The 25,925-nt window shown below is 39.8% G+C and overlaps 1 protein-coding gene across 1 annotated transcript in view; it reads left to right on the forward strand.

The window, feature by feature from the left end:
* slc22a6l (solute carrier family 22 member 6, like) overlaps nucleotides 1-25,925 on the forward strand; it is a 31,814-nt gene that overhangs the window by 1,017 nt on the left and 4,872 nt on the right. Inside the window, exons 2-9 of the mRNA XM_061962452.2 lie at nucleotides 398-916; nucleotides 993-1,096; nucleotides 1,171-1,325; nucleotides 1,406-1,574; nucleotides 14,427-14,550; nucleotides 14,638-14,753; nucleotides 14,870-15,084; nucleotides 15,890-15,998. Of these exons, the coding sequence (XP_061818436.1) occupies nucleotides 518-916; nucleotides 993-1,096; nucleotides 1,171-1,325; nucleotides 1,406-1,574; nucleotides 14,427-14,550; nucleotides 14,638-14,753; nucleotides 14,870-15,084; nucleotides 15,890-15,998 (1,391 nt within the window). The 5' untranslated portion in view covers nucleotides 398-517. The remainder of the gene's footprint in view (nucleotides 1-397; nucleotides 917-992; nucleotides 1,097-1,170; nucleotides 1,326-1,405; nucleotides 1,575-14,426; nucleotides 14,551-14,637; nucleotides 14,754-14,869; nucleotides 15,085-15,889; nucleotides 15,999-25,925) is intronic.

A 25,925-nucleotide genomic window follows, 5' to 3' on the forward strand; every position in this document is an offset into this window, starting at 1 on the left:
GAAGCGACACGGCGTTGGAGGCAAACGTTCATATGTTGCAAAAAAATATCAATTATTTGGACTTTAGAATTAAGATTTTGAACAGTCCAGTAGTACTTGAACTTCATACCCAGTCAAAAATTCTGCTTTTCCATAGAGAATGATTTCTCCAAAAAGCTGCTAATGTTCTCTTATTTAATGCACAAATTAAACCTGTACACACAGACAAAGAAAAGAAGAAACATTTAAATTAACGACTTCAAATATTTGTGGGTTGTTTTTTGGGCCACCCTAAATTTGATTTTGTTTTGAAATTGCGAATTGTACACCCAAAGAAGTTGTACTCTACATTGTTTTAGTATACAAATGTTTAAACAACTACAAATAGGCCATACAGTTTTCCTAAATATTTTCACAGGTGCTTTGGGGAATGTTCATCAGTGCCAAGAACCTAACGAAGAATGTTGTTGGACTTTTACAACTAGAACTCCTAGTGCAACTTCGGAGGAGGTCCTGTAAGAACTGAATTAATTTCTAAATGGCGTTTGGTGACCTCCTTGAGCAGGTGGGCAGCACGGGCCGCTTCCAGATCCTGCATGTGACCCTGCTATGTATACCGGTGCTACTGATGGCCAGTCACAACCTGCTACAGAACTTTGTGGCATTCGTGCCTCCTCACTACTGCAGTGCGCACGCAAACCTCTCTGAGTACCAACTCAGCCCACGAGAAGAGCTGACAGTCACAATACCGCTGGACCAAGCGGGCAAGCATCAGAGGTGTCAAAGCTATGTTGCTCCACAGTGGCATCTACTGGACAATAATGTCAGCGTCAAATCAGAGGAGCAGGGAGAACTTGATGTTGAAGTTGCCTTGCAGGGGTGTACTGATGGATGGTCGTATAACATGACTGAGATGAGCTCCACTATCATAACCGAGGTATGGCTACATTTGTTGGATTGATTGGATTTGTATTTGCCTCAGTTAAGAGTTGCATGTTAAATTGTGTGTTCAGTGGGATTTGGTGTGTGATCTGCGCTCTTTAAAGCAAATGGGCCAAACCATCTACATGGGAGGTGTTCTTGTGGGATCCATTGTCTTGGGAAGTCTTGCAGACAAGTAAACATGAATCTTAGCTGACCAACATTGTACAATTACGCACAGTAGTGACAAATGGTGAATCTCCATTTTAGATTCGGTCGACGCAACCTGCTGCTCATTTCTCACCTACTGATGGCGGTGTCTGGGACGTGCGCCGCTTTCTCCACATCCTTCCCCATCTTCTGTCTGTGCCGCTTTGGTTGCGGGATGGCACTGTCGGGCCTGGGGCTCAACACATTCTCACTCAGTAAGTTTGTCTGTGAAAAATACACATTTGAATCAACATTCTTAATTGAACATGAAACGATGTACTTTTCTTTGAAAAAGTTGTGGAGTGGATCCCGACCCGTGTGCGTACGGCAGTGGGGACTCTCACGGGTTACTGTTACACGCTGGGACAGTTAATCCTGGCACTCATCGCTTACTTTGTCCGGGACTGGAGGTGGTTGACATTGGCTGTGTCTTCTCCCTTCTACTTCTTCTTTATTTATGCATGGTGAGAAAACTTGCAACGATTCAGTAAATAATATAATGTATACGGCTTTGTTATGTACCCAGAAAACAGAGTTACACTACATCATACTGAAAGGCATATTTTTTCTTTGTTAATTTTGCTACATATACAAACTTAAAGGGGAAATCCTCCTTATGGAGTGAATTTTGCCTATCATTCATAATCTTTATGTGAGACAAGAATATATGTATTTATTTTTCTGTGCATCTAAATATTGAAAAAACACTAACAAGAGGCAGCTAACAATGCAGCTAATGGGGAGTCATCTATTCTGCTTATAAAGCACTCTAAAAACACCCTAAAACCACCAACAACGCGCCATTTACATGACGTGACCTACATACAGTATTAATTAAGTTACAGCGAAATTGTTACTGTAACGAAGAGGAACTAATTTTAGTAACACAGCAGCTTGATCACAGAGGAAAGCTAACTAATGAGCTGCTGCTTCTGTTGAATTGCTTCTGAGTTTATAAAAGGAAATGCTTGATTACAAATCATGCAACACACCTGTATAGTAAAAGGTTGTGGTCACAAGCTGAGAAGTTGGTCAACTTTAAAATTCAAGTGTGTTCCGAAGTCATCGCTATAGGAAGACGCGGCAAGATGCATTTTTTAACTGATGAGTGAGGATTATGACAAATTCATAATTTAAACAGAGAAGACAAACCTTGTGCTGAAAGATACAACCATGCGATCAGTCGGCATCTTCGTGAGAGCGGACATTGTAAGTGACTGTTTATTATGTTCGTATTTTGTTTAGCACTAGTGCTACATAATGGCTTAGATTACGGGGGGTGTCCAAACTATGGCCCACGAGCCAAGTACGGCCCCCTGACGTCTTCAATTTGACCCGCGGAACGTCATGAGTTTAATAAATAACTTTGCCCGAAGAGAGATTGCATTCATTTTAAAAGACTGACTTTGATACAGCCATTTTGTCACCATCAATTGAGTAAATGTAGGTTAATGAACTCTAATTATGCTCTGAATATGAGAATGCGAAGCATTTACCCATATGACCCAATGTGCACAACCTTTCCTAGTCATGGTGCAAAAAATTTAAAATCTAACCAACACAAAATTTCAACAGACTTTGTCACATATAACACAATCTGCTCATTGAACTTTGTGGACATTATAAAAAGTAAACATAAACAAATCTAAATTACACCCATTTAAATCCATTACAAAGCATGATGGAAAAAAATGCAAAACAGTCTTCACACTTATCCATGTTTGGTGCATTTTAGCTGCTTGATATTTCTTATTGATTACAAAATTTTAAGGAGGTCGTCAAGAAAGTAAACAAGGTAGGAGTCGAACTTTCACATACTCTTTAATATCCAATTATATTATTTATTAATTATATATCCATTATATTATTATATTTATATAAATATAATAATATAATGTAATATAATATATATAAATGTGTGTGTGTATATATATATATATATATATATATATATATATATATATACACACACACACACACACACACACACACACATATATATATATATATATATATATATATATATATATATATATATATATATATATATATATATACACACACACACACACACACACACACACACACACACACACACACACACACACACACACAGGTAAAAGCCAGTAAATTAGAATATTTTGAAAAACTTGATTTATTTCAGTAATTGCATTCAAAAGGTGTAACTTGTACATTATATTTATTCATTGCACACAGACTGATGCATTCAAATGTTTATTTCATTTAATTTTGATGATTTGAAGTGGCAACAAATGAAAATCCAAAATTCCGTGTGTCACAAAATTAGAATATTACTTAAGGCTAATACAAAAAAGGGATTTTTAGAAATGTTGGCCAACTGAAAAGTATGAAAATGAAAAATATGAGCATGTACAATACTCAATACTTGGTTGGAGCTCCTTTTGCCTCAATTACTGCGTTAATGCGGCGTGGCATGGAGTCGATGAGTTTCTGGCACTGCTCAGGTGTTATGAGAGCCCAGGTTGCTCTGATAGTGGCCTTCAACTCTTCTGCGTTTTTGGTTCTGGCATTCTGCATCTTCCTTTTCACAATACCCCACAGATTTTCTATGGGGCTAAGGTCAGGGGAGTTGGCGGGCCAATTTAGAACAGAAATACCATGGTCCATAAACCAGGCACGGGTAGATTTTGCGCTGTGTGCAGGCGCCAAGTCCTGTTGGAACTTGAAATCTCCATCTCCATAGAGCAGGTCAGCAGCAGGAAGCATGAAGTGCTCTAAAACTTGCTGGTAGACGGCTGCGTTGACCCTGGATCTCAGGAAACAGAGTGGACCGACACCAGCAGATGACATGGCACCCCAAACCATCACTGATGGTGGAAACTTTACACTAGACTTCAGGCAACGTGGATCCTGTGCCTCTCCTGTCTTCCTCCAGACTCTGGGACCTCGATTTCCAAAGGAAATGCAAAATTTGCATGGTTGGGTGATGGTTTGGGGTGCCATGTCATCTGCTGGTGTCGGTCCACTCTGTTTCCTGAGATCCAGGGTCAACGCAGCCGTCTACCAGCAAGCTTTAGAGCACTTCATGCTTCCTGCTGCTGACCTGCTCTATGGAGATGGAGATTTCAAGTTCCAACAGGACTTGGCGCCTGCACACAGCGCAAAATCTACCCGTGCCTGGTTTACGGACCATGGTATTTCTGTTCTAAATTGGCCCGCCAACTCCCCTGACCTTAGCCCCATAGAAAATCTGTGGGGTATTGTGAAAAGGAAGATGCAGAATGCCAGACCCAAAAACGCAGAAGAGTTGAAGGCCACTATCAGAGCAACCTGGGCTCTCATAACACCTGAGCAGTGCCAGAAACTCATCGACTCCATGCCACGCCGCATTAATGCAGTAATTGAGGCAAAAGGAGCTCCAACCAAGTATTGAGTATTGTACATGCTCATATTTTTCATTTTCATACTTTTCAGTTGGCCAACATTTCTAAAAATCCCTTTTTTGTATTAGCCTTAAGTAATATTCTAATTTTGTGACACACGGAATTTTGGATTTTCATTTGTTGCCACTTCAAATCATCAAAATTAAATGAAATAAACATTTGAATGCATCAGTCTGTGTGCAATGAATAAATATAATGTACAAGTTACACCTTTTGAATGCAATTACTGAAATAAATCAAGTTTTTCTAAATATTCTAATTTACTGGCTTTTACCTATATATATATATATATATATATATATATATATATATATATATATATATATATATGTATGTGTGGGAAAAAAAAATCACAAGACTACTTCATCTCTACAGGCCTGTTTCATGAGAGATGAAGTAGTCTTGTGATTTTTTTTCCCACACATACATATATTGCGCTCTACTACGGTATCGAGCACTATTTTTTGGATAACCTTATTAAGACATATATATATATATATATATATATATATATATATATATACACATATATATATATATATATATACACACATATATATATATATATATATATATATATATATATATATATATACACACATATATATATATATATATATATATATATATATATATATATATATATATATATATATATATATATATATATATATATATATATATACATACACACATATATATAATGTGTGTATGTATATATATATATATATATATATATATATATATATATATATATGTATGTGTGGGAAAAAATCACAAGACTATTTATTCTCTACAGGCCTGTTTCATGAGGGGGGGTACCCTCAATCGTCAGGAGATTTTAATGGGAGCATTCGCATACCATGGTTTATATAGGGCACAGAGTGGGTGGGTACAGGCTGGCCTAGGGGCGTGGTGATTGGCTCATGTGTTACCTAAGAGGTGTTTCCGTCTATGGCGGCATGCTGTTACAATTTCGCTGCGCTTGTTGAGGGATGACAGGTCTGGACGGTAAATAATAAACAGTTTCTCTTTCAAGCATAGGTTGCATCTTTTATTACCACTATTGTAAGGTGTGCTGGATGCAAGAATTTGCCATGTTATTGAATATTCAACATTATTGTCTTTGAGGTCCCAAATGTGTTTGCTGAGTTCTGTGGTATTTCGCAGGTTTTTGTTCCTGAAAGAAGCCTTGTGATTGTTCCATCTGGTTTTGAATTCTCCCTCGGTTAATCCTACATATGTGTCGGATGTGTTAATGTCCTTGCGTATTACCTTAGATTGGTAGACAACTGATGTTTGTAAGCACCCCCCGTTGAGAGGGCAATCAGGTTTCTTTCGACAATTACATCCTTTGTTGGTTTTGGAGTCGTTCTGTCTGAGGGCCGACGGCTCATTTGCAATTGTTTTGTTGTGGTTTGAGATGATTTGTCGTATATTGTTCATGCAGCTGTAGCTCAATTTAATGTTGTTCTTGTTGAATACTTTTCTTAGGATGTTGTCTTTGGGAAAGTGTTTGTCAATCAGATTGAGGAATTTGTGTCCAATGTTCGTTGAGACGTTTTTGCTGTATGGGGGGTTGTACCAGATGATGTCGTTCTGTTTTCTGTTCTTTTTTGGCTGGTTTCCTGGCGTGGGTTCATAGGTGAGGGTGAAATTGTATCCGCTTTCATCAAGGGCTTTTTGGTACGGGGGGGTTGCTTGGTCAAATTCAGCTTTGCTAGATGACAGCATCGATAGCCTTTTATTGATTCCGGTAGGTATTCTTTTCGTGGTGGTGGGTGGGTGGTTGCTGTCATGGTGCACGTATTGGAGTGTTGTGTTGGGTTTCGTGAATGGTTGGTAGCTGTTATTTCTCAGGTTGAAAGTGACGTCAAGGAAGTTGACGGTTTGCTTGTTGGCTTCAATCGTGATCCGTAGGCGTGAATGGTTGGTAGCTGTTATTTCTCAGGTTGAAAGTATATATATATATATATATATATATATATATATATATATATATATATGTGAATATATATATATATATATATATATATATATATATATGTATATATATATATATATATATATATTTGTGAACACTTTTTTAACAGTTTTTTTAAACTGAATGATAGTACTTTGTTTGACTTTCTTGATTTAATTTCGCATACTGATATGCTAAGTGTTTTAAGTGTTGTACATGCGTACAAATGTTGTACATTATATGTTTGTCTAAGGTTATATTTATCATCTTTTGTTGAGAAGAATTGTACATTGTTGGGTAGCAGGCTATAATTTTCTTTGTACATAATTTTAGCCGTTTGGAAATGCACCAGATAGTTCCATTTTGATATAATCAAAGGGTTTGCGTGTTCTCTATATCGAACATTATGTATTTTGCGATCTAATCTTTTTTGTAACACTGTTGGTGAATGAAGCATACTTTTGTAGTTATTTCCCCATATTTCTACACAATAACTCAGATATGGTAACAGTAGCGAGCAGTAGAGAATATGAAGTGATTTTTGGTCCAGAACATATTTTACTTCATCCATTATTGACGTGTTTCTTGCTACTTTATGTTGTATATTATTTACGTGAGATTTCCAGTTTATTTTATCGTCTACTATTACACCAAAACATTTTTTTCTTTTACCCTTTCGCTTTACTCTGTTTATTTGTATTAGTGTATTACTTTCTCTTCTACTGTTCCCCAATAGCATTGTTTTGGTTTTACTGAGATTCAAAGATAGTCTGTTTTTGTCAAACCATTGTTTTAATTTGTATTGTTTGTATTAGCTTCTGTGTGTTCTCTCCTGAACAAAACACAGTCCTGTCGTCTGCAAACAGTGCTAACTTTAAGTCCTTTGTAATTTTACAAATGTCGTTTTTTATAAAGATTGAACAATTTTGGACCCAGTATTGAACCCTGGGATACACCACAAGATATATTTAGCCCTGTAGATGTGTGTTCGCCTATCTTTACATATTGCTTCCTGTTGATTAAGTAGCTTCTTACCCAGTTTAATACCAACCCTCTGATGCCTTACAGTTCTGATTTGTTTATTAAGAGCTTATGAGTAATTGTGTCAAATGCTTTTGTTAGATCCATTAACAGTGCAGCTGCACACTGTTAACTACCTATTGTATTGGCAATCTCTTCCGTTATTTCTATTAATGCCATTGATGTTGAAATGTTGGCGGTGTATCCGTATAGGTTGTCTGTGAGTGTTCCATTTTTATTCATCAATTTTTCCAATCTGTTATTGAACCGTTTTTCAATAATTTTAGAAAATTATGGAAGTAAGCATACAGGTCTATAGTTTGTAAACTGGTGTTTGTCTCATGTTTTATAAATCAGTACAACTTTTGCTATTCTCATATGCCTGTTTTTTTCCTTTTTTTTTTTTTCATTTATTTATTTATTTCAGGCAATGACATAAAAAAGTACAAAGTTGACAACATATAATAATATAAATTAATATAGTGCAAAAGGTAATGTATAGTATGTAATGCATCCAGTTTTGCTTGAAAGGGAGTGGGAAGAAGATAATTTATTTAATCCCACCCCGTTCTCCATTCAGTGATTATTCACATGAGTTTCACTCTTACTTTGTTCAAGGATTATAATACAGATGTCGCATCATAGTGGCATTACCACAGGTAACAATAATTATTACACTGTAACAATCATTTGTATCAACAATGTAGGAATAATGAATATACCAACAATGGTAATAGACAACATAGCAAGAATGGTAAGGAAACATTGAGCACATGTTAACACTTTGAAACAGAGTATAGCAGCAGGTCAAATTAAAGACCCTCATCTCTATATTTGAACCAGACCCCATGTTTGTATAATAGTTTAAATCGATTAATAGTTTGGCATTGCTTGTGTTGTAAGTCCAGTGTGTTCCATAGTTTAACTCCGTATACAGACACACAAAAACGTTTACGAGTGGTTTGAGCTCTCGGCAATAAGAAATATCCAAAGCCTCTCAAGTTATGAGCCTGCACTCGTCTTATAAAAAAACGTTGTAGATTAGGCGGAAATAATTTGTTAAATGCTTTATATAAGATTATTAATGTATTATATTTAACAAGGTCATCAAATTTGAGCAACTTTGATTGCATAAACAGATTATGAGTATGTTCTGAATAACCAACGTTGTGAATGATCCGCACTGCTCTTTTCTGTAATATGATCAGAGGATGAATTGTGTTTTGGTAAGTATTTCCCCATACTTCAACACAGTATGTAAGGTATGGGAGTACCAAGGTGCAGTATAGAGTACGGAGTGCATTTTCATTGAGGTATAGTTTTGCTTTGTTTATAATTGAGAGGCTTTTGGAGATTTTTGTTTTAATGTGTCTGACATGAGGTTTCCATGTTAGTTTACTATCAATTATTACTTCCAAAAATGTATTCTCATTTACGATTTCAATTTGGGTACCATCAATACTTATTTTCTGTTCAGACGTTACGTTGCGATTTCCAAACATCACTATCTTAGTTTAATTTATATTCAAAGATAATTTATTTGTGTCCATCCATTTTTTTTTACTATGTTTAGTGTTTACTGTATTTATGAGCTCATTATAGTCATCACTACTGTAGAATATATTTGTGTCGTCTGCAAATAGTATACATTTCAGTATTTTGGATGTATATCATTAATAAATACATTAAACAGTTTTGGCCCCAACACGGACCCTTGGGGGACACCACAAGCAATGCCAAGAGTATCAGATAAAAATTGACCCATTTTAACAAACTGTACCCTCCCTGTTAAATAACTCTTTAACCAGTCACCAGCCAGCCCCCTAATTCCATATCTTCCCATTGTATCTAGTAGAATTGAATGATTAATGGTATCAAAGGCTTTCTTTAGGTCAAAAAAATACCAACTGTTGGAAATGATAGGTTGCTTATATATGTTAAAGGTTCTGAAATCTCTTCAATTTAAATTTTTTCACAATATTGAGTTTTTCCTCTTTTGTCTCACCCTTGGGGAAAATCAATTTGGGATTTATGTCAATAGTTTAATTCAAGTTCTCAACTGACCCGGCCAGGATCTGGAATCTTTCACTCCAGATTTGGTCCAATATTTACAAAGTAGTTATTAAATATTTCACCTACTTGGTTCATATTGTCATTTTTTACATTTCCGTCTAAGAAGTATTGAGGATAATCCATATTAGCACCATGTTTATTGATGTTATTTAGGATGTCCCATGTTGCTATCATGTTGTTTTTTGTTCATGTCTAAAAATGTATTGTAATATTTCCTGCATGTTCGTAGTATGCTTATTAGTTTGTTATTACACATTTTGCACGTGTCTTCTACCTCTGTAGATCGGTATGTTATAAAGTTCTATATAATGTATTATTCTTGCTGCAAGCATTTTCAGTCTTTTTGTCACCCATGGTTGATTGCTCTTTTTTGGTTCCTACTAAGTTGTTTTAATGGACAATATTGGTCACAAAGCATCGTGAAAATGTTTAAAAATTTACCATATGCATCATCTACATAATTTTCACTGTATACATTGTCACAACTTTGATCTCTCAGATCATTCTTGAAAACTGTCATACTTTTCTCTGTGCATATTCTTTGACATGTTCCTCTTCTTGTAGTTCCCATTATAGGTTGTGAAAACTGGCAGCTGATGTCGGATATTAGCAGATCATTTGTTAAGTTAAGTTAAAGTACCAATGATTGTCACACACACACTAGATGTGGCGACATTATTCTCTGCATTTGACCCATCACCCTTGATCACCCCCTGGGAGATGAGGGGGAGCAGTGGGCAGCAGGCCGCGTCCGGGAATAATTTTTGGTGATTTAATCCCCAATTCCAACCCTTGATGCTGAGTGCCAAGCAGGGAGGTAATGGGTCCCATTTTTATAGTCTTTGGTATGACTCGGCCGGGGTTTGAACTCACAACCTACCGATCTCAGGGCGGACATTCTAACCACTAGGCCACTTTTGTGGTATTTTTGTCAAAAAATATATATATTATTATCAATAAATGTGGCACTGTGTCCTGAGATTCAGCTTAGCCTTGTGGTTTTAGAATATAAACTCAGGCTATACATTGGGTCAATGATGGACTTTTGTTTGTTAGGGTTCAAGAGGTCAATGTTGAAGTCACCACATAAGAAAGTTCGTTTTTGACTAATTTTAGTAAAAGCTGCCTTAATCCAGTTCTCAAATGTATCAATGTTTGGGGTGTTACAGGTGTTCTATATATGCGGTTGATTAATAAGTTTTTGTTTTTTTTCAGGGCATATTTCAATGATTAAACATTCTAAAATATTATCAATAGCTAATGACATGTGTTTTTACCACTTTGTGGTTCAAGTTCTTCATCACGTACACAGCTACTATTCTACCATTATTGTTAGTTCTGTTGATATAATTCAGTTCAAGTTCTTCCAGATCAAAATCTATTCCTTTCTTAGCATTTATCCATGTTTCTGAGAAAGTGATCAGGGTTGAAGGGTTCATTGAAGTGTTCCAAAACATGCTTCACATTGTTGTAGTTTGCATACAAGCTTCTGTTGAAATAAAAAATCAACAGTTTGTTGTCAGTTTTAGTGTTGCTATTATGTTGTTTGTCTGTATAATAAAAACAGTCAGTCCTGATATGGGAAAGCAATTTGTATCTGGATCTACTGTATATCCTCCTCCAATTCCAGACTATTGTGATCTATAGTGCAGAAGGTTTTTAGTTCCATATATTCTTGTTCAGCAATCTTTTGTGTTTCTCTATGAATGTCCATTAGTGTATATAAATGTGCACCTGAGTACAGATCTTCTTGTTTGGTAATCCCTTCGAGCGTTGTAGTTTTTTAGTTGAATGTTGATGTTTGTTCTCTGTCCCTTATCATTGTCGTTGTTGTGGTTGCGCTGGGAGGTTCAATATTTTTCCAGACCTTGATTTTTTTGACAACCAGTGCTCTTGCTTCTGTACCTCCATTCAGTTTGATGTAGATTTTGCAGTTGGCACTCCAGGTTCCCTGAATCTTCCCTTGCTTCCTCAAGTCACATGCTTTTTTGGCGATACTAGCATTGCGTTTAGTGAGGTACTCGTTCATGTACACATTTGTACCCTTCAGCTTATTTTCCCATTTCAGCAATGCCATTTTGGATTTCTTGTTAGCAAGCTTCACGATGATGACCGGTTTATTATATTCAGTAGAATACACTCATCAATGGTGGCAATATCGACATCAATTGCCTTTGATTACAGAAAGTTAACCACTTGTTGCTCAGTGTCATCTGGTTCTCTTCCGTTGTCAATTGCTCTTTCATAGAATCGAGGGTTGTTGCACAGTCCTGCAATTATTGATGTCGTTCTGTCGTGCAAACTGATCCATTTCCTCTTTGATGTTTTCTAAAACACTGATATTCCCCGGATTGGTGATGTCTTGTTGTCTGACATTGATATTTTGGTGCAATGCTGCCATCTCCTCTTTGAAGTTCTCCACAACACTGTAGTTCTCCAGATCAGTATTATTGTGTTGCCTGAAATTCAACTGTTGGCACAATGCTGCAATCTCCTTTTAATGTTCTCCACAACACTGCTGTTGTCCCAATGGGTGTTATCTTGCTGCTTGGCCTTCAAAAGTTGCAATGTTGAATGCAATGTTGCATTTTCAGCATCTCCATCATCACAATATTATTTTCTCTCTCTGACAATCTGTTTTGTTGATTTTCTACATATTTTTGTATACAATTGATTATCTGTTTTTGGAAATTATTGACAATATCTGTGTACATCATTGACATTGCTTTGTAGAGTTCCTATTAACGCTTTTAAATACAGGTCCACTTCTGGCAATCCTGTATTGATCCGTTGACTTTGTCTTATCATGCACATGGTTGCTAGGGAGCCAAGTGAAGTTGTTGGTGTTGTTAGCTTCGGCGGCAAGCGGCACCTCTAACGTGTTAGTTCACGTATCTTGGCCAGCTCCAGCTGTGTCAGCCTTTTTTGTAGATCACTTGTGTGGTCAGAAACGCTTAAAAAGTGTGATATCTTTATTCTTGATAATCAGACTCTTAAATAAAAACAAGCTGTGGGATGGTTTGTTTTCCCGGAATGCAAAGGAATTGGATCGGACATGGGATGAAGGTAAATACATAATTAAATTTTACACTAACAAAAGAACAAACAAAAGGCGCAAACAAGGCGGAGAACAAACGTGGCTATGAAAACAATACTGACACATGGACAGAAACTATGGACATAAAACAAAACTCGCTAACTGTGACAAAACAAAATAAAACTTACTTGGCATGGTATGAAGCATAAACTATGGTAGCAAGCGTAGCATGGGTAACAGAGTTAGTAGACGTAACAGAGATAGCAGAAGTCAATGTCGCCAGGCCGACCAACAGAAAATGACAGGCTTAAATACTCTCTCTTGATTACAAACAGGTGCCTGATTCCAACACGTGAGACAGGTGAAACTAATAAGTTGCCATGGTGACCAAACCAGGAAGCGTAAGCAGGAACTAAAAAGTCTTAAACCAACAGGACATAACTAAAACAAAACATGATCACACATACATGACAAGGTCCTCCAATGCTTAAGCAGTACTCGGACTTGCCTGACGGAGAAGTGGGGGCGGTTGAGCTAGCAAACACATGTCTTTACAATGTTTGACCAGCGAATTCCAGCGTTTTTTTCAAACAACTTTATTCATAACAAACATTGCATTTGTAATGCAGGAAGTCAGTGGTTGTATTTTTTTTTTATTTGTCAGATACAATAATGTTGTTTTACCTGTACTGCTTTGAATGGAATTAAATAATGAATGTGTCTGCCAATACAGAGGATTATATATGCAAACTCAAATGCTTCTCTAAACTGTACTTTAAGACAAAATGAAGGTCATCATACTTAGAGTATATGAATTTAAGTTAAAAAAAAAAAGGCATCGTTGTCTCACCTGGTGTAAAGGTCACTGCTCATTAATGCTGTAAACATTACATGTTATCATGAATGTAACTGTTACTAATTTAGAAACTATACATAATTACAGCATGTATATACAACTTTATTGGAGTTATAGGGCTTTATATGTGTAATAGCTCGTATTCTCATTTCCTGCATTGTTAGTTTTTAACTCTTTAGAATGTGCAAAAAAACAGGAAGACGGGTGTTCTTGTCTCACATAGGTATTGTGGATGATGGGCAACATTTTAAAAAGTGCAGTTTTCCTTCAAATCCAAGTACATACGTTTTAAACAATTACATCCATCCATCCATTTTCTACCGCTTGTCCCTCAGTCCAACCTAAATGTTTGCACTGCCCACTTTTAGTATGTTCCTGCATGTAAAACACCCCAAAAGTGGATTAAACACATTGTTGGAGACAGCTGGGTTTTGAGGAGCAGTGCGTGTGTGGGGGTGTGTAGGTTGAGGTAGACACTGATCACATAAGTATAGGTGTGGCGGTGTAATTGACATACAGGATGTACACATATTTAACCAACTCACCTGTGTTAGAAGAGGATGTTTCTGGGTATCACACTTCTTGTTAACCACTTTATATTTTGTTATTCCATTTCAACTTATACGTAACTTCCATTTGCCACTTGATTTAATCACTTTTCCTTGCCATCTAATTGCTGTATGACATAAACCCATTGTAGGCACTCTGAAATTATGTGTGTAAAGTGTGTCACTAAAACTGATAAAGAGCCATCCCTATCCCTCCAGCGAGCAAAAAGAGAAAGGAGGTCGTAACACCCATAACGAAAACAAGCTGTGGTCCGCAAAACAGTGCAGGGCCCCACTTTGGACACCCCTGGTTTATAACACATTAAATCAACAGTTCTCAATGACAACTGAGCATGAATATATAAGAAAAAAACACTTACAAATGTTCATTCAGGTGGTTTCATGAATCTTCAAGATGGCTGGTCATCAGCAACAAGCATGACCGGGCCATACAGAACCTAAAAAGTGTGGCAAAAATTAACGGACGTCACGAGGAAGGAGAGAAGATTGACATTAAAGTAGGAAAATAATGTTAACTCCCATCATTTTTGTTGTTGGATATGTAAAATAAATCTCAGTAATAATGGTTTTCTGGCTAATTTTAGATGCTGCAGGAGTCCATGAAGAAAGAGATGTCATGCTCACAGGGTACCTACACAGTCTTGGATCTGTTTCGCACTCCCACAATGAGGAAGATGACAGTCTGCCTCAGTGCTGTCTGGTATTCAAGCACTACATGACTTAATATAAAATTCAAGTCTTACTCAACATGCAATATTAAATGCAGTCGTTCCAAGCACTCATCATGACCCTAAACTCTCGTCTTTACTTTCACAGGCTGTCAACAAGCTTTGCCTACTATGGGCTAGCCATGGATCTCGAGAAATTTGGGGTGGATATCTATTTAATCCAAGTGATCTTTGGTGCCGTGGACTTTCCCGCCAAGGTTGTCATAACTGTGTCCATGAGCTTTATAGGACGGCGTCCATCCCAAAGCGGTGCACTAATCATCGCCGGAATCACCATAATGTTAAACCTGCTGGTACCTTATGGTATGGAACACACTGCATGCAAGCATTTCAAACACCACACAAATATGGGCAAATAAAGATGCAAAATTGTGAAATTGCAGCCTGGCCTGAGGCTCAAAGTTCAATGTCTCCCATTCAAAGCGAAACTGTAAGGTAAAAAGTATTAATGTTAAAGGAATGCAACATGCTAACTTAACCAGCTTGGGGAACCTCCCTTCATTAATTTTCTATTAGACGTTCACTTTCGACTCACATACTGTATAAAGAGTGTGTGACATGTATTTCAACATACATTTTAGAGATGGACAACTCATTGACAAACATGTGTTTAAGCAATTAAGGCAAAATTGAGTGCAACCAGCAGACGCGCTGTCTGGAATATGATTGCAGTCTCAAGAAAGACATGACGTCAGCTATGTGAGCAACATCTACATTGAAGGACTGTGCTTTGACAACTCATTAAGGAACCTTTATTTTTCTCAGCACAGAAGTGGCATTGAAACAGGAGTTCAGAACATGCAAAAAGAGGTCGTCCCATCTTAAACAATAACTTGATTAACCAATTGTTAATTCGTCATAATTCTACAAGATATTTTAAAAAAGGTGTTCTTTTCTTAACTTCAAGTGTTGATTCCTACGTTGAGATTTGAATTAACTGCGCCCTCTGCTGGTTGCTGCCGAGAAGTGAAAAATACATTCTTGATGTAGTGACTGTATTACATTACCTTGTTGAGCATTAGAAACATCTAAATCCACTAATTTGATTCACATTAGGACTAATTTGCAGTTAATATGTATTGACAACTCTCATTGTACTCATGCACAGACCAACAGACGGTGCGCACCTGTCTGGCTGTGGTGGGTAAAGGCTGTCTCGCCGCTTCCTTCAACTGCTGTTACCTTTACTCTGGAGAGCTCTTCCCCACCATCATTCGGTAAGTCAAATGCTAGTTTGCTGAGAAAACAAGTTGTTTACATTATTGCACAACGTACGCCTGAATGTAAGCTCATTAAGGCAATCAGAACCCCAGTTGAGCACTTTTCTCCTTGAGTATGTGAGCCGGATAATCAGAGTGACAGGCCACGCTGACTGCTTACGTAATGTCTCAAATTACATCACATCTCACTCTGAATATCAAATAGCTCACACACGCAGACTAACTCCTCGCGGAAAATTGCAATCAGTATCTATTATTTGGATACACGTTTCCAGTCTACAGGAACGAAACAGTGTGAGCCACTACAGGTCAGAGGTCAAATATGAGATAAAGATTAACAACATAAGAGTCCCTTTATGGCCTGGGCAATGAGGTATAAACAAAAGATAAACCCAATGACCCTGGCACAGATTTTCTTACTTATACAATACCAGATAACAGAGAGCTTGCTATCGTCGATACCAATAAGTGGTAGATAACCAGCACCCCCCACAACCCCCAGCGGGACAAGTGGTAGAAAATGGTCCGATGCTCTTTACAGTTTTTATTGCCAATCTTATGCTAACAACGGGCCCAATCCCAACAAATATTTGCTTTGTGCACACACAAGACAGACAACACTTCCCCATTCATCGCCAACACGGTGTGGTTAAGACCATGGGTAAAAATGTGCATCATAATACAAACAGACTTTAACAGCAGGTATTTTCAGTATGAATGATATAGTTTATTTGCACAGTATTGACTAGTGACGCATCAAAAAGGTGGCCGCCAAAAAAGACTTTGATCACTGGAACAGCGCTGCCAAAACCGGATGTTTTGATTATGTAAGTTATACACACAGGGTTGTTTGGAGCAGAAGCAAAATGTCTGGGCTGTGGACATATACCTTAATGTATCTGAGATATACCCGCGGACAGCAATCTTCAAAATTCAAGATCTTTTAAGCAAAGGAAGGCTCGCACCAGCGCAAAGCTAGTGTGACATCAGGCTCACTGCAGCTCGCTCTTCGTCGTGGACATGGAGAGGAAGGGGTAAATAGTCTCTAAACATGAGTATGGTCTACAAAAACACCAGAAATAGATGTTAGATTTGTTGCTAGTCGTTTTTAATAAAGAAAAAGTCATAAAAACGTCTGTAGAAAAAAAAAAATTCAACGAAGCAAATTGTCAAATAAGTGAAAAATAGAGCAAAAATTATATGTAAAACAATGATGTTAATACTATAATTACACAGATTTGTTTTTAAATGTATGTATACATTTTTTTTTGCCTTTTCAAAGAAAAAATTAAACTAAACTGGCCGTAAGAAGGCGAGCAATAAACCTGTGGCGTGGTCTGTACTCATGGAGGGAATGAAGGAAAGAACCAGCAAAGGCCAGGTGTGCTCAAGCATTCCCGGGTTGCAATGATAATGACACACACACACAAGAGAGAGAGAGTGTCCTGGCGTATAATCTGGTGCAGGTAGACAGTGGCAGTTAGCCAACCACTAATTGCGAGCCATCCGAGCGTGGCGAAGATGGGCAGTGACAGACGGCACAGCGGACTCAGACAGGAAGGCAGGCGGTTGAAAACTATGGGCGTTAAGGAAAGGTGAGGCCCCTGTGGCAGAACAAACAGAGTTGTAGGTATACCCAATATAGGGTAGGTTGAAAGACCAGGACGCCGGCTGTTGGTGGCAGACACAGCGTATGGTGACCTCCAAGACTTAGTTTGCTCACTCGGTCTGACCGTTGGACTGGGGATGGTATCTGGAAGAAAGACTGGCAAAGGCTAAGGATTTGCAAAAAGCTTTCTAAATGGCAGATGAGAATTGGGGTCCAGTGTCGGAGACCACATCAGTGGGAATACCATGAAGCTTGAAGACGTTCAGCGGTCTCCAAGGCAGATGGAAGCTTGGGTACAGCAGAAAAGCGGACCATCTTGGAGAACTGGTCCACCATGGTCAGAACCACGGTGTTGCCATTAGAGGGTGGAAGTCCTGTTACAAAGTCCAATGCAACGTGTAACTAGGGACGAGAGGGAATAGGCAAAGGCCTAAGTAGTCCTGCAGGTACCTAATGAGAAGACTTATTGCGGGCACAGATGGAGCGAGCTACCACACACTCCTTGGTATTGATCCTCATAGAAGGTCACCAAAAATGCTGCACTAGCAGGAAGACAGTCAGATTCCTCCCAGGATGACAAGCTAGTTTCGAGCTGTGCACCTACACCAGCACCGTTGGACGGAGGTCAGGGCCGATGAATAGTCGACCAGCAGAATAGGCGGCTGAGCTGGGGAGCTGCTGAGCACCTTCTCTACCTCCTTCTTGATGTCCCATTGTAGAACTCCAAGGATCTGAGACTGTGAAACAATAGTCTCTGGGCATGTGTAGTCTGCCACAATGGAATGCATTCTAAACAGGGCGTCAGGCTTGCCGTTCTTAGAGTCGGGGCAGAATGTCAGAGTATAGTTGAATCTGGAGAGAGATAGAGCCCACCGTGCCTGTCTGGGGTTCAGTCTCTGGGCGCAACGCAGGTAAACCAGGTTTATATGGTCCGTGAATATGGTAAAAGTTTGTACCGAGCCCTTCAGAAAGTGCCTCCACGACAGCCTGTAGTTCCCGATTGTGAATGTCATAGTTTCTTTCTGCCGAACTCATGCAGTTCGCCACCGGTGGAATCACGCTGGGAGAGGACGGCCCCGATGCCAGAATCAGATAAATCGACCCCCAAAAAAAAGGACAGGCGGGATCAGGATGGGTAAGGATAGGAACAGTGGAAAAAATATATTTTAGGTAGAAAATGCCTTGTCAGATTCTGGGGTCCATCTAAACGGGATCTTAGTAGATGTAAGCTTTCTGAGCGGCTGAGCAATTCGGCTGTAATCACTAATAAAAATCTAACAATCTTTGAAAGAAGCTTTCTACATGTTGGAACAGGCCAGTCTACCACAGCCTGGATCTTAGCCGGATCGGGTTTAAGCTGTCACTGCTCCACAATGTACCCCTAAAAAGAGACAGATGACACATGGAATTCGCATTTCTTGGCTTTGACAAAAAGCTTATTGTTAATAAGATTGTTATTAAGACGTACTTGCTGAGAATGTTCCTCCAACGTTGTGGAAAAATATGAAATATTAAATAAACAAAAGCAAAGCGACCCAACATGTCACAAAGCACAGCGTTAATCAAAGACTGGAACACGGCGGGAGTATTGGTCAGACCAAAAAGCATTACCAAATACTCAATGACCCATGGGAGTGTTGAAAGCAGTCTTCCATTCGTCTCCCTCATGGATGCGTACTAAATGGTATGTATGTGTTGCGAAGGTCTCACTTAGTAAAAAACTTAGCTTGATTAACAGCACTGAATGCTGAATCTAGCAGAAGTAGAGGATACTTATTATTGATAGTGAGCTCATTTAATGCACAATAATACACTGTCTAAGGGATATATCTTTCATCTCGACAAAAAAAACACTGTGGCTAGTAGTGAGGAGGAAAGACGAATAATGCCGGACGCAAGTGAAGAGGTGAAATACTGTTCAAGGACCTCACGCTCAGGCCGAGAAATATTATAGAGTCGCGATGATGGTAATTTAACACACAGGAGAAGATCGATACAGCAATCATATGGCCGATGTGGAGGAAGGGAGAGTGCGCGATCATAACTGAATACCTCCTAGAGGTCGTGATAAGCAGAGGGTACATTAAATCAATGGTATCAGGCTGAAATTCTATGGGAACCACGACGTGTGGACCAGAAGAGCTGAAGTAAAAGACACTACAGTTGATAATAGATACCCTGTTCCAGTCTATTTGTTGGTAGTGCATTGCTAGCCAAGTGAGCCCAAGGACAACGGGAGTAGAACGAGAGGGAACGACAAAAAAAAACGACCTTCGTCGTGGTTACCTGACATACGAATAGTGAACGGTTCGTTTTGAAACTGCACGTTAGCTATATGGTGCCCGTCAAGTAAGTGAACTACTGTGGGAGTCTGTAACGTGTTACGGGGATGTCATGTAATTTAACTAGCCCTTTATCCAAAAAGCAGTCATCTGCTCCAGTGTCAATGAAGGCAAGAATATGAAGTTCTTTTGAACCCAAGGAAATGGTACCTGGAAGTTGTAGCCGCTGTCTGGAAGATGCCGGAGCTGATGGCAGAGAAAGTTGGCCCGCTGTCGGTGACGTCGCACCAGAAGGGAAACGTGCTTGAGATCGGCAGTTGGTTGGACGATTGGGACATCGGGAGATCAAGTGGTCCGAATACCTACAGTATAGGCAGAGGTGTAGACGCTGACAACGTTGTCTCTCAGTGGACGGAAGTCGGTTGCCACCAAGTTGCATGGAAGGAGGTCCAACAGTGCCCGGAAGTGAGTGGTAGACAGACTCGTCTAGCTGGTGCAAGTCTGGTTATCTGTGCCAAGCCCCACCAAAATTGCGCTGCAGGTTTCGGTCCTCCTCTTGCTCATTGATTCGCTTGTCGATTTAAACCGACAGTGAGAGGAGGTCATCAAGGTCCAGAGGTAAGTCAACAGCAATCATGTGATGCTTAATGCAGTCATCCAAGCCCAAGCAGAAAGCATCCAAGAGAGCAGCAGGGTTCCAATCGCTCTTGACGGCGAGAGTACGGAAGTCTATAGCATCTTTCAACACACTGAGGACCGGGCTGCTTCACGGCCCGGGGGAGTCCACTGAAAAATGTGCTCCTTGGCCAGGAACTGCAAAAAGAAGATTGTTGGCTCCACTCTGCTGTGGCCAATTTAGCGACTTTACCAGAGAGGTGTGATATGGCAAAAGCCACGCGGGCACGGTATGAAAGGCAGTTGGCTGCAGTTAAAAATGTAGTTGGCATTGAATAAGGAAAGGACAGACATCACCTGTGTCTCCGGAAAAACGTTCTGGCCAGGACAGCAGGGGGAAAATAACAGAAGTGCAGACATCAGAGGTGGCTGAGACAGCACTGATGGTATATTGAATACCTGGGCTTCAGTTGTTCTGAAGGGAGGAGACGAAAGTGGCAAGCCTCTCCTCGATAGCCGCTGTACGTGCTGCTTGTTGTCGTGCCGCCAATTTATTGAAACACGCTCCCAGCTCAGTGACCTGTTCCTCCTGTTGGCAGAGACGGGTGTCATGTTCATGGAGAGTACTCTGGGGGAAAAAATGGTTCTCTGGGATCCATTTTTCTGGCTGGTTCTTTCTGTCACGCTCAGCAAAGACAGGAGGACGTTGTAACAGTTAAAAAGAAACGTCTTTACTTATCCAAATAAGGGCATGAACAAAAAACAATGGCACTGGGTGGAGGAACCAGTGCCATGAAGAAAACAAAGGGAACAAAGTACAAAATAAACTGGCCATAGGAAGGCAGGGCAAAAAAGCAGAGCACAAAAACAAAGTAACAATTGTAACAATTGAAACAGCAAAGAGAAAATACTTGTCTGGACTCATGGAGGGAATAAAGGAAAGAACCAGCAAAGGACAGGTGTGTACAATCACTATAAGTAAAGTGTAGTGATTAGTGCCAGGTGGGCTCAAGCCTTCCCGCCTTCCTAGGCTGTCATGACAACTGGGGAGAGAGAGACTAAACAGAGTGGGGGCAGGGTGGCCAGGAAAACACAGGAGAAAAACAGAAATGTGACAATGGTGTCATATTGACCACGGCCCCAACCACGCCCCCACAGGTGTCTTGGCAATCTAGTGGAAACCCTGGTGTAATGTATATGTATTTTACATTGGTTTCTGCATGTAAAACTATAGTAATTATCTATAAAAATGTGTTTTGTGATTATCTGGTTTTGGTTTTCATACGATTAATTGAACAATGTGGAAAAGATTACTAATGAAAACTGAGGTATCACTGAATGTATTCTTCCCTTGAACACACATCTCCCTTAGTTGTGCTAAATGTCTATAGTAGTAACAAGAGAATCAATATTAGGACACTTTGGGACCTGTGGCATTTACAAGTACTTATGGTATCAATCCACCCATCAATTGTGGCCATATAATTAGATACTGTACAACTGCAAAGTGAAATGGGTACCGACAAAAAAGTGCATCAAAAAGTCTGCTTTTACAGATAATAATGCTCAATTTTGACAACAATTATTGACAGATTAATACAGTACAGCATTAGTCCTGCAAATAAATGTTGCTTGATGGCGGACAGATTTTTCAACTGATTTTGCTCACAGACGTGCTGTTTTAGAATAGTCGACGATTTGATTCGAAAGAGTCTGATTAGATTGTCAAACAAACCCTCCCTTAAACAAACTTTTCAATTTAATAAACACCACCCGGGCAAACAAAATATGCTTCAATGTACAAAGTTAGTTTCAGGATTTTTTGTGCAGTATGTCCTGCAGTATTTTTGTCAGGTTCAAACAGCCTCGCTCAGTGAGAGGCGATCTTGGCAGGGGCAAAAGAGGAGGCAGCAGCTTATATTGGAGGGTCCCAACAGAGTCTGGCACTCTTGACATGCCAACAGCAGTCCTGAAATCCTACATCATATATAAACTCATACACACACTGCTCCTTGCCAGAGAGATACCAACACCCATCTTGTCCGTAACAAGCACGACAGGATGCTTTCATGAGTATCGGAATTTTGATGAATATACTGTGGCATGTTGTTATAAATAATATTGTTCCTTCATCAAGAAAGAAGGAAATGTGTGGTTGGTGGGAGAATATTTAGAGTTTTGTGATGAGATTTTCCCAGTCTACCGTATTTTTCGGGCTATAGAGCGCACCGGCACCTAAGTAGCACATTTTAGAAGAAGTAAATATTTTTACATATATTAGTCGCACCGGATACATACCGATACGAAAATCTTGTAAATGTTTATTAACATACCTAATTGTTTCCGAACAATTAGGTCCTACAAATTGTTGTTTTTTTTGGTGTTTGTTTTCTGCCCTTTTTGTCAAAGAGAGCTAAGTTTTTTATGCCAAACACACAAAATATGCAAAATCTTCCACGAAATATATTCTTCAAAGTGGAATATTTAATGTGAAGTAATTGTAGCCTTGGATAGGTCAATAATTCATAAAAACATTTATTTAGATTCAATATTATGTTTTGAGCAATGACAGTTTTAAAGAAAAAAAACAGCTTTGTTTTATTAGTCAACATTGCAACTTTTTCTAAATTACATTTCACCTCTAAGCTTTTTTATTCCACTTTTGTTATGTTTTTATTTATTTTAATAGTATTTTTAAAATGTGCCGTGGGCCTTTAAATATTAGCTGCGGGCCGCAGATGGCCTCAGGACCACACTTTTGACACCCCTGCTATAGATAATAAAAAATTAAATCTGATAAGTCTATTGATAAAAAGCAAAGCCTGGCGACGCATGCGCTTGTATCATAACGCACAGTCAGCATCTCTGCTTCAGTAAACAATGATGGTGATGACGTCACTGTCAGCGATGCGAGTGACACTTGCTAACTTGTCAGCTACTTCTCCAAAAGACTCCTTTTGAACACTCCTCGCACATTAACACTTCGAAAGGCACATTTTTGCCCCGTTTGTTGACCTGCAAAGTATGTTTTTGGGGTGGGGGAGTCTGGTCGGGTGCTGGTTAGCCTGAAGCAAACAGCTAGCCTGTCTCCATCCTTGAACGATGTCGATCCAGCGGGAAGTAAAAGTGAAGTTTCAAATGCACTCACAAAGACTAAAACAACTCATTTACTGGAGACATGGCACAGGATGAAGTTAAAAAGGTTGACTTTACACTCACCTTAGTGTTTACCCTGAAGTCTTTCTTTTGACAGCCCCTCGCGGTAAAGTTGTCCGAGTGCAAACTGAGGCAGTATTTGTAATTGATAAATCTTGTGGCTTAGCGGCTTAAAATCCGATAATTTATTCTAGTAGGAATTTAAGGCCTCTTTTACGATTCCTGTTCAAATTGGGATCTTAACACATTTTCCGGATCACTCTTTGGTAGGGTTGTACGATATACCGGTATTAGTATAGTACCGCGATACTAATTAATCATTTTTGGCACGATACCGTCTCTGAAACGTACCGGTCCCGCACCCCCCCGCACCGCGTCGAAGTCACGTCGTGACATTGCTGGTTTTACGAGCAGACGAGCATGTTTGGTCGCACACAATCACGGAGTACTTACAAGCAGACACAGTGTGTAGACAGAAAAGGGAGAACGGATGCATTTTGGCTTAAAAACTAACAATAAAGGTGAAGTTATAACACGCCCTCAGGAGAGAAAAGAAAGGGCATCTCTATCCTCCTTCAAAACTGAACTAAAAGAACCTCCAGGCAACTTCAAACCTAAACTAACACCCTCCCCGGATTGTTAATAATCAAATGTATATACTTTTTCTTATGCTTTCTAATCTCTCTCTCTATATCCACTACTTGCTGTACATATCCTACCAAGTCAGACCTACACTGTTTCAATGTCCATTTCTCTGATGATACAATTGTTGATGACTGAAGTGATGATAACAACCAAACGTAACCCCCCGCCCCCCTCCACATCCCACACCCCGGATTGTAAATAATGTAAATAATTCAATGTATATACTCTGATGATTGTGACTCTGATGAATGTTGTCTGTCTATCTGTGTTGGCCCTGCTATGAGGTGGCGACTTGTCCAGGGTGTACCCCGCCTTCCGCCCGATTGTAGCTGAGATAGGCTCCAGCGCCCCCCGCGACCCCTAAGGGAATAAGCGGTAGAAAATGGATGGATGGATGGATGACTGTATTATGATGATAGTATATACCTGATAGTATATATCTGTATCATGAATCAACTTAAACAACAACAACGACTTAAACAAGTTAAAAAAATTATTCGGGTGCTACCATTTAGTGGTCAATTGTACGGAATATGTACTTCATTGTGCAACCTACTAATAAAAGTCTCAATCAAATCAATCAATCAAGGAAGAGGTGCTTTAAAACATGGCTAGCTAGCGGCTAACGTCCATCCGCTGTCGGCAGTGTTTTAGCAACTTCTAAATCACTACCGTATTTTCCGGACTATAAGTTGCAGTTTTTTTCATAATTTGGCCAGGGGTGCGACTTATACTCAGGAGCGACTTAAGTGTGAAATTATTAACACATTACCGTAAAATATCCATCCATCCATCCATCTTCTTCCGCTTATCCGAGGTCGGGTCGCGGGGGCAGCAGCCTAAGCAGGGAAGCCCAGACTTCCCTCTCCCCAGCCACTTCGTCCAGCTCTTCCTGTGGGACCCCGAGGTGTTCCCAGGCAAAGCCGGGAGACATAGTCTTCCCAACGTGTCCTGGGTCTTCCCCGCGGCCTCCTACCGGTCGGACGTGCCCTAAACACCTCCCTAGGGAGGCGTTCGGGTGGCATCCTGACCAGATGCCCGAACCACCTCATCTGGCTCCTCTCAATGTGGAGGAGCAGCGGCTTTACTTTGAGCTCCCCCTGGATGGCAGAGCTTCTCACCCTATCTCTAAGGGAGAGCCCCGCCACCCGGCGGAGGAAACTCATTTCGGCCGCTTGTACCCGTGATCTTGTCCTTTCGGTCATAACCCAAAGCTCATGACCATAGGTGAGGATGGGAACGTAGATCGACCGGTAAATTGAGAGCTTTGCCTTCCGGCTCAGCTCCTTCTTCACCACAACGGATCGATACAGCGTCCGCATTACTGAAGACGCCGCACCGATCCGCATGTCGATCTCACGATCCACTCTTCCCCCACTCGTGAACAAGACTCCGAGGTACTTGAACTCCTCCACTTGGGGCAAGATCTCCTCCCCAACCCGGAGATGGCACTCCACCCTTTTCCGGACGAGAACCATGGACTCGGACTTGGAGGTGCTGATTCTCATCCCAGTCGCTTCACACTCGGGTGCGAACCGATCCAGTGAGAGCTGAAGATCCTGGCCAGATGAAACCATCAGGACCACATCATCTACAAAAAGCAGAGACCTAATCCTG

This window comes from Nerophis lumbriciformis, linkage group LG09, assembly GCF_033978685.3.
Source record: "Nerophis lumbriciformis linkage group LG09, RoL_Nlum_v2.1, whole genome shotgun sequence".
NCBI classification, from domain to species: domain Eukaryota; kingdom Metazoa; phylum Chordata; class Actinopteri; order Syngnathiformes; family Syngnathidae; genus Nerophis; species Nerophis lumbriciformis.